We start from the raw sequence: 16,553 nt of genomic DNA, 5'->3' as shown, positions 1-16,553 counted from the left end.
AGAAAACTAAATAGTATTTAGTTGTTCCCTTGTATTTAAACAATATTTTAGTATGATAATAAAAAGAACTATATGTAATAAGACTATTTCTATTTCCATGCAAAATGCTCTTGTGTTCATCTCCTTGATGTTACTTTCTGGTTTTGGATAATTTTACTTAATAATAATGAAAATGAGCAATTACTAACTTAGAATTAATCAGTCTATTCCTAAGCAAACATACTTAGTTCCTGCTGAAGCCCACTGATCTCTTCACTTAGTAAAAGCAACTGAGCAGGTCATCACTGTTAGAAATAATCTCAAAGTCACTTTCAGTATTCTTTCCTCCTCTTACATGACACAGAAACACTTAATGTGATTCATTAATAAATATTTGTTGACTGCCTCCATGACTCAAAATTTCCATTGTATAATTAGAAGAGTCTTTGTAATATAAAAACAGTATAATGCAAAAAAAAAAAAATGTGATCTGCAATTGGTAGACCACTTTTAAGGATACTTAGGGTAAAGAAGCACAGAAAAAAAACATAATCCAATTAAACACCTAAGTATCTTTCCACAAGAATATTGTTTCATGAGCCCCAAATTGGTTTCAAGATTGCACACAAAACGGTATCACAAGATGAAAAAGAGACACATTTGAAAAATTGCAACAAATAAAATATTTAAAATTATACTTATGGCTCATGATTTTTCTATATCTGTCAAACTACGAGTGCCAGATCTACTACTGCCATGAAATTGTCTAATAATTCTTAACACTCTCATGACTCTTAAGTGTAACCTTTTCACCAAAATAAAATTTGTAGGAGGTTAAAAAATTGTTTTAAGTTAGTAAGGATTTATTGAATGTCTTCTAAATATAAAGCATTATGTATATTTTTTTTGAAAAAGCAAGTATATGCTTCCTGATATCAAGATGCTTTAGCATCAGAGTAAGAAGTCATTTCAGCTAAGATGTCCAGCATCAGCTTTAAGTGGGTGACAGTCACAATGATTCTGCATGTGACTTGTCTAAGATAAGAGAGAATCATAGCCACATCATTCTTGATTGATATGAGTAAATATTCAAGAAAGTTCACAATAGGGCTTGGTGTAATGACTTGGCAATTTGGTTGAGGTAATTCATTCACTTGGGAAAGATTATTAGAAGATGTATTTGAAAAATATGCACGAACTAAATTATGGAGGATTCTGACTGGCAAGCTGAGGGATTAGTATTTAATTAAAGCTTTTTAATAGAAGGGTTCCAGTATTAAGAAACTAACTAGGAAAAATATTGAATAGATGATGTGGAAATTCTCAGAAAGGAAGGGGAAAGGTAGGGAGCCTGAGACAGGTTACACAACAATGCCCAGAAAGAGGAAAGCATAGGCATGTATCATAGAATAAAGAAGCATGATTTTGAAAATGGGTTGAACCAACATTAAGCAATGATTCAGAAGTCACCTTTGCAATCTTTCTATTACAAATAACTTTGAAGAAATGGTAGATCACTCCATTGTTTAGGGATCTTAGTACTGAGAGCCAAAGACACTTAGGAACCTATTAGAAGGGGAACACCTCCTCAACTCTTCCCACAGAGAATGTCAAGATCAATATCAATTTTTTTCTCTCATAGCAAGTGGGAAGATTTCTTGAGCCCTCCTTCTACATGAGAGGTTTGATTTCTATTCTGTGAGCTCTTCATTCTTTTTAAAAGTAAAGACTAGAAAATTTAAATTTAGAAGGGTACTTTATAGACACCCCAGCAGTCTCCTTCTAGAAAATACACACTACTTCAACTGGTTCATGTTATTCAATCAGTTACAAGCATTTCAGTGTTCCATCATGTGAAGAAAAATGTACAGGGCTATGTCAGGAGGGATACAAAATACATACCTGATTTTTTTGTGCATAGAGATATTTTATGTACAAAACATTAGGACTTTCAATCCTTCTAACAAACATCTAAAGACAAAAATAATATTTGAAATGTTTGTTGTTTTCAAATCAACACATTAGGCATTGATTGTTCTTTGGCCCACTAATTTACCCGCAATTTGCAGGTGTTGAATTTTCTATTAGTCCTTGGGGTTTTTAAAGCATGTTCATAAGCACAACACTTGCCATTTAGGTGAGTTAATTTTAAAATAATTTAACTTCTATACTTTGCTTTTTATTTTAAAATTACAGCATGAAACTGCATTAGTGTCATTCCTCCACAATTTAATGATTTCTAAAGTCATTATCAAGAAATGGAAAACTCACAAGCCGCTACCCTGTCATATGGTATAACTAATTTAACAAATAGTCCTATCATATTCAAGTCTTCATATCACTACAAGATTATCAATACAGCTGGTGGATTTATTTTAAAGTGTTCTTCCTTCTTCCAATGACAGTTTTCACAGATGGAAGCACCCTTCCAAGATAAACTCCAATCTGCTGCATTTAAAAAAATACTTGGGCTAAACTTCAAGAAGTTTGCATGTGTGAGAAGGGTGAATTAACATTACTTTTATTTCTGGCTCAAGCTGTAATGGTGAATGTACTGATGTACATTAATTGAATAGAAAATGTCTCTAGCACCACACACAGAAGGTACAGGCACACAGAACACTCTTTCTGTCAAGCTATCACCTTCCCTCAATGAACAACCTGTGGGTCCTCAGATATTTGGCAAAGGAGAATGTAGATGTATCATGAACAGAACACATGAAAATTCCTGCCCTCATCATACTCATACTCTTATAGAAAAAAAAATGGAGATAGACAAATAGGTTTGACTAGCTTTATTCTGAAAAATTCTCTTTTCATATCTTAGATATACTACATTTTAGATCAGTTTTATACAATATGATTCATTTTTAGAACTATACATTTAGTTCAGTGAGCCTTGTTTAAGCCTATACATGTAAGGAAATTAACAATCATTCTTATAGAAGATAAAGTTTTTATTGATCCTGAGACATTTAACTGGAACAAAAACACAGGCACATACAAGCGAGCAGGCACGTGCACACACACATGAACTTTGCAATCATCAACTGAATTTGAATTCTGCTTATACTATGCACAAGCAATACAACTGGGGAAATGTCATATCTCTTAAGTCTCAGTTTCATCACTTGAGACATGAAGATCAAAATTCTTTGTCAGGCGTATTTATATTATGTATATATTTTTTAACTTTGCATGGATAAGATGCCTATTCCATTACTACTATAGAATAGATTCAATGAACTTATGTCCCCACTCTATCCCTTTAGGCTTTCTGTTCCTAAAAAGATTTTGTTAAATGTTAATACTGTGAGTTTAAGATTTTAGTATTTATTAAATAAAACTCGTGTTCGGAAGTAGAATAAGATATATAGAAAGAAAGAAGCAACAAAGTATGTAGAGAAAATCACCAATCTACCAAACCATAAAAAAATCAATGACATAGGGGCATATAAATGGTGATGTAATTTTTTATATAGAACCTATATAAATTTTAAGTCACTTCTATTACTCCTATTTTCTGCAACCTATCCTCCCTGCTTTATTTAATGAACTTGTGAACTTACAATTTTCCCCATGAGTTAGTAAAAATAACTGAGTCTATGTGTGCACATGTATTCAATTCATTATTCATCAAATATGTGAAAGCGGTTTTGGTAAGCACTAGATAGGAATGAAGAATCAATATTGTTGCCTCTATATTGTTCCAGCTAAATGAAATAAAACTTTCTTCTGTATCAAAACCCATTCTTTTCATACTTTATATCAGGTAACATTTCTTTTAAAGACCTTTATCAATACTTCAGCTTTTTTCCAATTGGAAGCATAATGCCAGAAAGCACTTCGTACAACAGAATTTTGATGATTGTGTTTGTTAATATATATTCGTGATAGTCTTATATTTTTTATGACATGTCTTATTTTTTGTTTTATTAAGGTCAGAGATCATATCTAATCAATCCCTTTTGGCTGTAAGCATGTAGTCAACTACATATATAATACTAGAAACTGAACTACTGATTACTTCTTATCGTCTTCTTTTTAGACAGAGTCTGGCTCTGTCACCCAGGCTGGAGTGCAGTGGCGAGATCTTGGCTCACTGCAACCTCCACCTCCCAGGTCTAAGTGATTCTACTGCCTCAACCTTCCGAGTAGCTGGGACTACAGGCATGCACCATCACGCCTGGCTAATTTTTGTATTTTTTTAAGTAAAGATGGGATTTTGCCATGCTGGCCAGGCTGATCTTGAACTGCTGACCACAGGCAATCCAGCCACTTCAGCCTCCCACAGTGATGGGATTACACGCATTAGTCACTGTGCCTGGCCTACTTATCTTTTAATATTGAAAATGAACATCTCTATAAAAGGCAAAAATAAGAAAGTGCTTTATAGTTTTTCAATTACCAATTAAAATTAAGTAACATGAATATATGTTCTAAAATTATAAAAGTCCCACTTTATCCAGGGAAAATAATTATAAATGCAATAAATTTTATAAGAAATTTAGAGACTTAAGATTTTCATCTCCAGTAAGTTATTAAGAAATTCGAAGAGAGAAATAAAAAGATGAAATATTGTTTTATTTAGTGTAGCAGAATTTGTATAATTTGCTTCAAAGAGATAGGATACTTTTCTACATCTAAACACTAATACAAATACAAAAACAAAGATGTCAAAGCTAGTCATCATTAGAGTTGAAAAAAGCATTGGGCATTGAAAGAATTCTACAATTTCATTTATGAATATTACACAGCTTGCAAGCAAATGAGAATGTTTACGTTTGGGAAATTATTGAACGGTAAAGATTATTATTCAAAGAATCTCCCATGTTAATGTAAAAAATATATATATTCAAACATATATAACTTACATATAAAATGCCAAAAACTTTTTATTTAATGATTATTTATGCCATGCCAAAAGACACATGATTATTTATGCCATTAAATCTAGACTGTAATATCACACCATTTGTTCGATACAAAAAATGTCAGACTATATAGTGAGAGTTTGCTCTTTATTGATAAGAATATGAGTAATTCCTTAATTGACAGACTGCTGTGATGCATTGTACAGTGTGTTAATCATATTCCTCAGTGGACATAAAAATGTTTTTCAAAAAAGTCTCCATTCTAAGTACATTAATTTAAACCCATTAATAGCTTCAAAATATAATTAATATCGATTCTAATAATTTACTTTAAAATTTTTAATTTTTCGAAGTAGTTTTCAAAAATACTAAACCCAAATTTCTTTAACACGAAGTCTATTACATTATACTTTTTACCCAACATTCAAGATGTTAATAGCACTTATAAAATTCAGTCATGATAGCAGATGTTCCAGCCTTTTATATTTTAATAATAGCTCATAATCTGCATATTTGTTAATATCAATAGTATAGCATAATACAAAGGCACACTGAACAAGAAATCTAGAAAATTCAGTTATGCTATCAAGCAGCTGTGTGATTAGCTTTGCTGGGTTTCAAATTTCTATACAATGAGATGCCTAGTTCAATTACATTTTCTTTTGGTCTATATTCTGTTACATTGATTTTTACTTAATAATATTAAAAAATACCCAAACTAGTATCCTATGTGTTTCTTTATATAGAAAACATATATAAAGATGTTTTCCCTGTCTTAATATTGTAAAAGAAAACAGTTGTGATTCCAATTTAATTTACATATATTTATTTAGTTTTTATGTCATTAGTGTGTTTAAAAATAATTTAAATTTTATCAAATATTTACAAAAGCATATGTTTAAATTTGTCTATACTACACACAACTACAAACAATATGTTACTTGTTTCATATAAAATTTGCTTAAGATGTATAATGAAAATCCTTTCTCATTTATACTAACATGACTCTTGGATCTTAAGTTGTTTACATTTTATAACTTACAATTGACTAACATTTGCTTTGAGCTACAGGCTTTTCAAATCTGAATTTCCTCTATTAAAGCAAAAGTGAATAAAATCAGTGACCATTATACATTGTATCAGCTGTGATTAAAAGTAAAAATGAACCAGGAGCCATAATCCCAGCACTTTGGTAGGCCGCAGCAGGTGGATCATGAGGTCTGGAGATCGAGACTATCCTAGCTAACACGGTGAAACCTCATCGCTACTAAAATACAAAAAATTAGCCAGGTGTGGTGGCACACACCTGTAGTCCCAGCTACTCGGGAGGCTGAAGCAGGAGAATCGCTTGAACCCAGGAGGAAGAGGTTGCAGTGAGCCAAGATTGAGCCACTGCACTCCAGTCTGGCGACAGAGCAAGACTCTGTCACAAAAAAAAAAAAAAAAAAAAAAAAAGGAAAAATGTAACCTTGTGAAGTTTATATATATATATAAACAGAAACAAGATAGATTTTATATAAGCATTAATAATTCAATAGATAATGTTATATCCATCTATCCTCTTCGCACCATATATTAATTAAGATGTGCTATTTTAAAAATAATACTCCAGTCCTTTGTCTTTAACTCTAGTAAATTTAGTATTCCACAATTTGCCAGATTCAAGACTAGGAAGTTATTTATTAAAATTAAAGTCTGGATTCTGGAAAATTTCGTTAATCGTTACATTAACTACAGTAACATTAGTGATAAATGAATGAGTCAAAGTGTGCATACATTTACATTAATAATTAGAAATTAATATTTCATTATAGTCTGAATATTGTGCTCAATATTTATTCTGTAGAACTCTTTTTCAGCTTACAAAGCTAGTTTTACATGCAGAAAAAAGCTAGGTAGGATACTTTGAAAATAAATGTATTATCAAGGAGACACTTTTAGTTAGTAACAAAATATGCTACACAGCATAGGAATTAAAAAAGCTTGGTCCTGTTACATATAGATAGGTAGGACAAAGAAGATTTGAAAACAGATCTAAATAAATATGGAATTAAATAGGCAATAAAGGTGGCATTAGTATACTAGAACAATTATTCAAAAATCATATTTGGAACTATTTTAGCCATTTGGGGGGAAAATCTTGATCTTTCACTCACTCTTAATACCACAATGAAAACTCAGAATAGGGTCTGTCATGTGCTATTGTAAAACCTCTCAGTTTTATTTTATTTAATTTTACTACTGAATTTTAATATATTATTTTTATTATAAAATATATGTTCATTATAAGAAGCAAAGTAATTTAGAAATTTATAAGGAAAATGTTAGAAATCTAGCTTCACCCTACACTAACCTCAATCAAATGAAGAAACTAAAGTTAAATTACATCCTCCCCTTTTTTGTTTATATACAGATGAACTTTTTTTCTAAAAATACTGTCATGCTGTTCACATTACTATGCATTTTGTCCTTTTTCACTTACTACAAATACACTTTTAGACCAATAAATACAAAATGTACTTTTAAGAATTGCTTCTTACCCTTCCATAATATAAATATAACTTAATAGATTGAGCTGATACTGAAGTCTTTACCAATTTTTTATTACTCCAAACGATGCTATAATTGCTTTAAACAAAATCCTTGTATATGTGTCCCTTTACGTTGTGATTACTTTATTTCTCTAGGTAGAATGAATTAATAAAGCATGCTGCTGAAACAGTACATATATCTTTAATTCTCAAATATATACCCACCACATAAAAGTTCTTTCCTTCCACCTGAGTAATATAGGGGTTAACTTTCCAACTTCAACAATTTGATGAGAGAAAACTGGTATCTCATCTTTTCCCTTACATCTTGCTGACTAATATGCAAGTAGGCTAACTTCAATATGATTAATAGTCACTTCCATGACTTCTATAATAGTAAAATCTTTGCCCATGCCTGCACTGAGTTATCCAAATTTTCAGGAGCTCTTTGATTAACGAAGACGTTAACACGTGGACTGAAATATGTGTGGCAAACAATTTTTCACTTGGTCTCAAGTGTAGTTAGTTTTTTGTTTTAAAATACATTTTTAAAATGCAGGTAGTCAAATTTGCTCTCCTATACTTTATAGCTGAATGTAATTTAAATTATACTTAAATACGTATTTTTAATATGTAGAAGGTGAGTCCACCTGAAAAGTATTCTAGGAGATAACCTATGAACGACTGTAAAAGTAAAGTCAAAATTATTCCAGAACTACTTATTGAAGAAGTCATTCATTTTCCACTGAATTGAAATATCCTCCTTATTATATATTACATACTCATATTTACTTGGTTATATTTATAGATTCTCATCTGTTTGAGAAATGTATATTCCTGCACCAATACTACATTGTTTTGATTACAGTAGCTTTATAGTATCAGTATCTGATATAATACATATTTTTGCCTTATTTTTTAAAGTTTCTTTCTTCCATACATCTCCCCAATTACTATTCCTATATTTTCCTACAAAACCTCTGGATTTTTATCGATCTAGACTATCCACTCATTCTTAAATATCTATTGCTCCTTTCCAGGGCATATTCAGAACTAGTTATCTGCTATGACTCTTCTAATTAGAAATTAAAATTATAGGAAAATAGCTTTTAAGTCATCTTAAATGTACCCGTGAATAGGCATGTCCAAGGACTGAAAATAACAAGGCAGTAAGTAGACCAGAGAAATCAAAGGGAATCATCTTAAAGGCATTTGCCAAACCATGTAAACAAACGCTTCTGTTTTAAGGGTCTCTGAGAACATACGCTTTTTTTAAAAAAAATCCAAGGTCCACCTAAAGTCTGAGTCTAACATAAGACTCAATAATAAAGCTAGGATTGCATAAGTCCACATCACCAGAAAGAGAAATTAAAATTAATCCTACCTAGGTCCCAACAGGAATTGCACAGAAACTTTTCAGTCTTAAACTTGGGTACACAAGAAAAAGAGGGAAAATAATGTCCTCAGCAAATTAAATTTATAATTTTTATTTTTGGCCTTATTCACACAATCTTGGTGACTTGAAAAAAAAACATCAAGTGTGGAATTTAGTTTAAGGTGGTCCCAGAGGACTGGCGGTAAAGCCACTGCCTGAGGGAAGCAAATATAAATCCCTTGTAAAGAAACATGTATTCTTCACGGTTCTCGGAGAATTTCCTCCAATAAGGCATCAGCACAAATGAGCAGAGTAAAAAATAATAATAATAATAATTCAATGAACTTTAGACAACACAAAGCACTCAGTGGAGGCAACAGATAGCATAGACAGTATCATCAGACTCACAGAGACTTTGAATAGTAAAACTGACAATATGAAAATGAGTATTTTAAGTTTTAAGAAATAAAAGGCGGCCAGGCACGGTGGCTCAGGCATGTAATCCCAGCACTTTGGGAGGCCAAGGCAGGAGGATCACGAGGTAAGGAGATCGAGACCATCCTGGCTAACACAGTGAAACCCCATCTCTAATAAAAATACAAAAAAAAAGATGCGGGCTCTTTTTTGGTTCCATATGAACTTTAAAGCAGTTTTTTCCAAGTCTGTGAAGAAACTCATTGGTAGCTTGATGGGGATGGCATTGAATCTATAAATTACCTTGGGCAGTATGGCCATTTTCACGATATTGATTCTTCCTATCCATGAGCATGGTATGTTCTTCCATTTGTTTATGTCCTCTTTGATTTCACTGAGCAGTGGTTTGTAGTTCTCCTTGAAGAGGTCCTTTACATCCCTTGTAAGTTGGATTCCTAGGTATTTTATTCTCTTTGAAGCAATTGTGAATGGAAGTTCATTCATGATTTGGCTCTGTGTTTGTCTGTTACTGGTGTATAAGAATGCTTGTGATTTTTTGCCAAAAAAGAGCCCGCATCTCCAAGACAATCCTAAGTCAAAAGAACAAAGCTGGAGGCATCACGCTACCTGACTTCAAACTATACTACAAGGCTACAGTAACCAAAACAGCATGGTACTGGTACCAAAACAGACATATAGACCAATGGAACAGAACAGAGTCCTCAGAAATAATACCACACATCTACAGCCATCTGATCTTTGACAAACCTGAGAGAAACAAGAAATGGGGAAAGGATTCCCTATTTAATAAATGGTGCTGGGAAAATTGGCTAGCCATAAGTAGAAAGCTGAAACTGGATCCTTTCCTTACTCCTTATACGAAAATTAATTCAAGATGGATTAGAGACTTAAATGTTAGACCTAATACCATAAAAATCCTAGAGGAAAACCTAGGTAGTACCATTCAGGACATAGGCATGGGCAAAGACTTCATGTCTAAAACACCAAAAGCAACGGCAGCAAAAGCCAAAATTGACAAATGGGATCTCATTAAACTAAAGAGCTTCTGCACAGCAAAAGAAACTACCATCAGAGTGAACAGGCAACCTACAGAATGGGAGAAAATTTTTGCAATCTACTCATCTGACAACGGGCTAATATCCAGAACCTACAAAGAACTCAAACAAATTTACAAGAAAAAAACAAACAACCCCATCAAAAAGTGGGCAAAGGATATGAACAGACATTTCTCAAAAGAAGACATTCATACAGCCAACAGACACTTGAAAAAATGCTCATCATCACTGGCCATCAGAGAAATGCAAATCAAAACCACAATGAGATACCATCTCACACCAGTTAGAATGGCCATCATTAAAAAGTCAGGAAACAACAGGTGCTGGAGAGGATGTGGAGAAATAGGAACACTTTTACACTGTTGGTGGGACTGTAAACTAGTTCAACCATTATGGAAAACAGTATGGCGATTCCTCAAGGATCTAGAACTAGATGTACCATATGAGCCAGCCATCCCATTACTGGGTATATACCCAAAGGATTATAAATTATGCTGCTATAAAGACACATGCACACGTATGTTTATTGCGGCACTATTCATAATAGCAAAGACTTGGAATCAACCCAAATGTCCATCAGTGACAGATTGGATTAAGAAAATGTGGCACATATACACCATGGAATACTATGCAGCCATAAAAAAGGATGAGTTTGTGTCCTTTGTAGGGACATGGATGCAGCTGGAAACCATCATTCTTAGCAAACTATCACAAGAACAGAAAACCAAACACCGCATGTTCTCACTCATAGGTGGGAACTGAACAATGAGATCACTCGGACTCAGGAAGGGGAACATCACACACCGGGGCCTATCATGGGGAGGGGGGAGGGGGGAGGGATTGCATTGGGAGTTATACCTGATGTAAATGACAAGTTGATGGGTGCTGACGAGTTGATGGGTGCAGCACACCAACATGGCACAAGTATACATATGTAACAAACCTGCACGTTATGCACATGTACCCTAGAACTTAAAGTATAATAATAATAAATAAATTTTTAAAAAAATACAAAAAAAAAAAAAAATTAGCCAGGCATGGCGTGGTGGCGGGCGCCAGTGGTCCCAGCTACTTGGGAGGCTGAGGCAGAAGAATGGAGTGAACCCGGGAGGCAGAGTTTGCAGTGAGCGGAGATCGCACCACTGCACTCCATCTAGTCTGGGCGACAAAGCAAGACTCTGTCTCAAAAAAAAATTAAAATAAAAAAATAATAAAAGGCTCAAAAAGATTAATAAAAAGCTGGCAGATTAGAAAAAAAAAAGCACCAAAAAACTCTCAGAAATGAAAGATATAATTGTAGCTCAAAACTCAATGGACCATTTTAACAGCATATTTGAAACTGGTGAAGAAATTATTAGTAAACTTCCAAGTAGAATTGAAGGAAATTATCTATAATGAAATCCCCACATTATAAATAAAAAGACAAATGTATGAAACATAAGAGTCCTTGAGAACAAAGTAAAAAGATTTAACATGTATCTAATAAGAGCTTCATAAAGAAAGAGAGACAGTGAGTTATTTCCCAAAATGATGAAAGAAATCAATCCAGTTTCAATAATTCCGAAGAAAAATAAGTCGGACAAGTAAAAAGAAATATGGACTTAGATAAATCATGATAAAATTTTTGAACATCAAAAACTAAAAGATCTTTAAAACAGCACACCAAAGGCATATTAACCTCAAATGAACAGTAATTAGACTTCCATTCATTTTTCAATAGTAGCATTGTTTGATAAAAGGCCCCAAAATGGTAAGTTCTATGAGGTGAAAAAATAATAATAATCATTGCCAAGCCTGAATTCTACAGTTAGTGAAAAAACTTTTCAAAAGTAAAAAAATGGAAATAAAAATAGTTCAGAAACAAAAATTAAGATAGTCTGGCAATAACAACAAAAAACCCTTTCTGAATAAAATTTTATTTATTCCAAGTAGAACTGCTTCCACATGGAAATTGCGACATTGAAAAAATGGACAAAAATGTGATTTATTCACATTTAGAATTATTTAGAATTAAATTATTCACATTTAGAATTATTCTATGACACAAAACCCACTCACACTGATATTCTAAATGACACAAACCAACCCATAATACATACGCCAAAATTGGCAGGTCATCTGTAATGAAAACTGGCACATGAGTTCAGAATTACTTATTTAAATCACATGGCACACTCAACTCTGCAACTCTGAAGGATTATAGCCTGTGTACCTTCTAAGAATGTAACAGAGATAGAGGTGGGTGGGTGTGTGTGCATGCGTGTGCATGTAGAGCTTCATTAAGATATAATTCACATATCATATATATACCAATTAATTTAGAACACTGATTTTTGATCACTCAAAACAGATACTCCATCACCACTGGTAGTCACTATCCACTTTTATAAATACTCCTCACCTATTTTTGCCCAAATCTCCAAACCAAGTCCCAGGAAATCACTTATCTATTTTCTGTTTCTATATACTTGTCTATTATGGACATTTTCTAAAATAGTCCTCCTAAGTGTAATTCTGTAACTTTGGAGACATGCTGGTCAAAGGAGATAGAGGTTTTCTTTTGTTTTGTTTTAAAGCTTTGTTCTCTTGAGCACCATCTTATGGCAGATAGGTAAGTCAATACTCTTGAAATGGATAGAGGGGTAAATACTTATTATCCAACAATAAAGATGAAGGAACTGACCTCGTGTACCAAGGGAAACCTGAAATCTTATCACCACTTTTTGTTGCATATAACTAAATCTTTACATTTTTAAAAATTACTGGGTGATAAATTATGAACTTTCTAACATTTTTTTTCTTCTACTTACTTCTTTAATATAATAGGAGAAAACTCAATCAACTTACATAGTAGATTATGTATTTGGACATTAGCTTCTAGGCACTGGGGAGCAACTACAGTTACTGAGCAAGGAAGTCAGAATTTCAGCAAAGCTTTAGAAAATTATTCTGGAAATGATTAATACTTTGTTTGATAAGAGTATAAACCATTCAGCCATTGAAACTAAAAGGCAAGCTGGAAAGCAGAACCACCAAATCTATGGGTTACATTTCTGCTTACATTTCTGCTTTTCTGCTTTGTAACAGCTGTAATATATGTGTGTGTATGTGTGTGTGTGTGTACAATATATATACAATATAGAGCCCTCTCGATCATACATACGTACACACACACATACAAACACAAACATATCAATGTAACTTTCTTATAAATGCAAACATTATTATCAATAATTTCTGCTACTTCGATTTTGTTATTCCTTTAACTTCCAGTTACTTTTAATAAGGATCTATCACAAATAAAAAACTTTTCTTTTACATCGTGTCATTTAGTCAGCTTTTCTGTAACATATATTATACATTTATTTATCTATACACAAAAGCCACACTAATCTGAGTATACAGATTTTATAAACACATGCAAAATCATGGAAAATCAATGGCTTACAATTTGATGTAAAAGTTTTAAAGAGAACATATCGCTATTGTTTTAAATAAAGGATCCCGAAATCAAGGAACACTGTTTAAAACAGCCATTTATTTCACTATATTATAGACTGATCGCATGCATTCTCATATAAAGTAGTGTTTTTTAAAAGAAAATCTATGAAGAAATATAACCCAGTATTCACAGTTTGATGAATCTGAAATGTGTACTTCCAATTGAGAGATACAATTGCAAACAACAGCCTGCACAAACCAAACAGAGAAAAACTGACTGAGGGGGGACAATAGCATTGAGTGTACCTTTCAAAACTAGAGCTGTAATCCAGTTTGCAAGAAAATGAAGAATGGAAGTATTGGCCTAAACTCCACTGAATCTCAGAAGCCTAACACAATACAAAACAAGTGACATCCTTTTCTCAAAGAGGCGCAAGGCTCATTGAGTCTGGTGATTCAATTACTCTCTCAACCTGGAAAGAACCCCCTCCTGTGTTGAGGTCCACTGGCAAAGCAATGTGGGACAGACTACACTGTACACAGCTGGTAAATATCTAAAAAGCTACAGGCTTTAAAGAACAACAATTTGTGACCTTTTATAATTGCTACAGTGATTCTCCAACAAAAAATTACGAGAGTTTTTTTTTTAATGTTTAATAACATATTATCTTCTCAATTAATCATCTTCAAATATCTCATATTCATATAAAAATATTTTAAATAGATATCTAAGCACAATGTACCATTAGGTAAAGAATATGAACAAATTAATGAAACAGAAAGTGGATTTCCAAAAATAGAGATGACTGTGATCTTGCTTAGACATTTTATAAACTTCTCTAAGAATCCCTTTTGTCTTTTTTTCTACATATTGTGTAGACCCTGAATAAATGAAGTGTGTACTCAAAATAACTACTGATTCTGAAATATCTACGAAAAACCTCGGAAAGCATGGATCTTCTAAGATAGGCCGTCATAATTCTCATATTTCCTCATGCTTGATATGAAGAGTGTGAACTTAGATATATGTTTAGCGAAAATACTTTAGACTTCAAACTTTGGACACTCCTTTTCTGATGAGATCTTTATTAAAAATATGATTTTATAAATAGCAATTTATTTCAAAAACAGCAATCACTTCTATAGTATTTACCATATTGAATGACTAGGGAAACTAATAATTCCACATAAAAATTGTTGAGTAACCACTATATTAGACATTTTCATATGAAAATATTATTCAGTTTATACTGCAACTCTGTAAGTTAGATGCTGCCTTTCCCTTCATAAGTGAAAGTAAGGAGGTAATTTTCCCCAGTTTCACAATAAGTGGTTTATCTAAAAGTTCAAACCAGACTTCAAATCCTAACAAATCTGACAATTCAGATTTAAATCTGACCATGCAGGAATAATTTTTAAATTCTTTCAAAACCCTAAATTGATATAAAAGTATTTATCACTTTTCTCCTAAATTAACTATTTTAAGTACTTGAAATATTAAGAACAAATCTTTATATGTAAAAAGGTACCTGGCTGTTGAAGGAGTAAGGAGTTAAGGTATCTTTACAGCATTTTAGAAAATTAGTGTTAAACGTTGTGAAAGGATTCTCTGTATCTTTATCGGAGACTTTCTTCAGCCTTTGTTCATCCTTAAAGGATTAGACACTTGGGCAAGAGCTCACAATGCCCTCTTCACAAAAACAATAGGTACTATTAATTATTCAATCAATCAACCATTCACTTCGTGAATGAAAACTGGACTTAGACTTACATTGAGTTTTTAAAAAATTAAAGATCAAAATTCCTTTTGTTCTTCTCAAACCCATATAAGCCATTTTTTTTTCTAATTTTTGTTGTATTTTTTTTGCTGCAACTCTACGAGTCATTATGAATTATTTCAAATCTTAAACAAATTAACTGAATTTTATAGATAAAGTCTATTCCCTTGATATATCTGTGTGCTAGACTTACTATCAAAGCATACTTTCATAGATGTTTCACAAATCATGTGTTTTGATGATCAATGACAGTTCCTGTCTATGAGTATTTAGCAAGCATAAACTAAAGTGAATCTATTCAGGGTCCTGAATTTTAAAAATCAATTCATTTTAACACAAACTAATTTTCAAAACAGAAAACACTGAACATGGATTTTCATGATAAATCACAACTTGGAAGTGCTTAATTAATAAATGTGCCACATTTTTAAATGCCTATAGAAGTCATATTTAATGCTTTAACTGGATTTGCTAAGACAAGCTGTTATGTTGTACCCACAGATAATAATGGAGAACAAGATCAAATACTGTTATTATTTTCATTTGTGGAGTTAAATCTGAATTTACCTTGTTTGCAATACTTGTGATGAATGATTTAATATCAAGATTAGTTGGACAGCTCTTCTGACAGGGGGCATCTGCACATTTCAGGCATCTAGGAAATAAAATAACTATGTTAAGAAACTACAAGTGAGATAATCTATATATTTTCTACCTTATACTCATTCAGAGTGTGTGTCTAGTAAGTATAAATAAAATTGTATCATTTTTAGGTACAAACATTTTTAAGCAATAAATACAAAGTTTCTGTGTTTCACCTTTGGCACTCCTCCTGGGATGCATAAATGAGAATCATGCTGGCTAGTAACTGCCCCTCCTCTCAGAGTTCCTTCTTGATTTTAAGAGAATCATACTTATTTAGGACATACTATTCCCTCACTCTATCAGTTTTGTTTGATCCTTCACTATGCTGACAATACTTGCACGCAGTTTTTTATGATAAGGTTTGTAATTCTTTTAGACCAAAATTATTATACAAATGCAAAGATCAAAGGTAAAGTCTTATTTTACCACTTGAAATATCC

At 32.6% G+C, this 16,553-nt stretch overlaps 1 protein-coding gene across 5 annotated transcripts in view; it reads right to left on the bottom strand.

Annotated features, from left to right (window-relative positions):
- DPYD (dihydropyrimidine dehydrogenase) overlaps positions 1–16,553 on the bottom strand; it is an 860,002-nt gene that overhangs the window by 645,887 nt on the left and 197,562 nt on the right. For all 5 annotated transcript variants that reach the window (XM_077987630.1, XM_015145562.3, XM_077987644.1 and 2 more), the window contains one exon: positions 16,036–16,123. In XM_077987630.1, coding sequence (XP_077843756.1) covers positions 16,036–16,123 — 88 coding nt within the window. The remainder of the gene's footprint in view (positions 1–16,035; positions 16,124–16,553) is intronic.

The sequence above is a fragment of the Macaca mulatta genome, chromosome 1, assembly GCF_049350105.2.
Source record: "Macaca mulatta isolate MMU2019108-1 chromosome 1, T2T-MMU8v2.0, whole genome shotgun sequence".
Taxonomy (NCBI): Eukaryota; Metazoa; Chordata; class Mammalia; order Primates; family Cercopithecidae; genus Macaca; species Macaca mulatta.
Note: the sequence above shows the minus strand (reverse complement) of the source record. Positions and strands in the feature narration are given on the sequence as shown.